Source organism: Myotis davidii, unplaced genomic scaffold, assembly GCF_000327345.1.
Source record: "Myotis davidii unplaced genomic scaffold, ASM32734v1 C63603059, whole genome shotgun sequence".
Lineage (NCBI taxonomy): Eukaryota > Metazoa > Chordata > Mammalia > Chiroptera > Vespertilionidae > Myotis > Myotis davidii.
Genome location: NW_006373370.1, coordinates 1 through 1,024, shown reverse-complemented (window position 1 = coordinate 1,024; position 1,024 = coordinate 1). Strand labels below are relative to the sequence as shown.

At 57.5% G+C, this 1,024-nt stretch overlaps 1 protein-coding gene across 1 annotated transcript; it reads right to left on the bottom strand.

Moving 5' to 3' along the window:
- Nucleotides 1-250: 250 nt before the first annotated feature.
- On the bottom strand, nucleotides 251-1,018 carry LOC102757208 (polyadenylate-binding protein 1-like 2). Its single transcript, XM_006777709.2, has one exon. The coding sequence runs from the start codon at nucleotides 1,015-1,017 to the stop codon at nucleotides 379-381; it is 639 nt and encodes a 212-aa protein (XP_006777772.1). The 5' UTR covers nucleotide 1,018; the 3' UTR covers nucleotides 251-378.
- Between the last annotated feature and the right edge of the window lie 6 nt (nucleotides 1,019-1,024).

Below are 1,024 nucleotides of genomic sequence, written 5' to 3'. Positions count from 1 at the left end.
AGGAGAGAGGGAGGGAGAGAGGATAGGGAGGGAGAGAGGGAGGGAAAGGGAGAGAGATGGGGAGAAGGAGAGACAGGAGAGAGGAAGAGGGAGAGACAGGTGAGAGAGGGAGAGAGACAGGACAGGGAGGGAGAGAGAGGGAGAAAGAGAGGAGTGGGAGAGAGAGGGGATGGGGGGAGAAGAGAGAGGGAGAGGGAGAGAGAGAGGAGATGGGGGAGAAGAGAGAGGGAAGGAAGAGAGAGATGGGGGGAGAGAAGCATGGATCTGCACTCTCAATACAATACACTGCTGGTGGGTTGGGGGGGGGCAGAGAGGGGGCTGTAAACCGGGTGGGAGGCAAAGTTTGGCTCTGCTGGATGACTGGCTCCTGGGATGTCTTCATCGGAAGGTGGCCTCCTCGTCGGTGTCTTCCTCGAAATCCTTGACGTGAGCACTGGCAGACTGCCTGGCCCAAGCTCCTCTTTCAGCTTCTCGTTCCTTATGGGACTTGAATCTCCCAACGAAAATTTTGCGGTAGTTCAGGAACATGCCGTTCATCGTATCAATGGCCAGCTCGGCGGATTCCTGCTTCTGGAAGTGCACGAAACCGTAGCCCTTGGGCCCCTTTTCGTCGCAGGCCACTTTGCAAGAGAGGATGTTGCCAAACGCCGAGAAGATGTTGTACAGCGCCTTGTTGTCGATGGCCTTGCCCAGGTTCTTGATGAAGACGTTGCCCACCCCGCTCTTGCGCAGCGAAGGGTCCCGCTGGGACCACATGATGCGCACTGGCCTGCCCTTGATGACATCAAAGTTCAGGGTCTCCAGGGCCCGCTTGGCATCCACCGGTTGCTGGTAGTTGACATATGCATAGCCCAACGAGCGGCGGGTGATCTTGTCTCTGCAAATGCGGATTGACAGGATAGGCCCTGCCGGGCTGAACTTCTCGTACAGCATTGCCTCTGTCACCTCAGGGTGCAGGTCTCCCACGTACAGTGAGGCCATAGGAAAGTCCGGGTTCTCCTCGGAACTCCCGCCCATCTCTGCG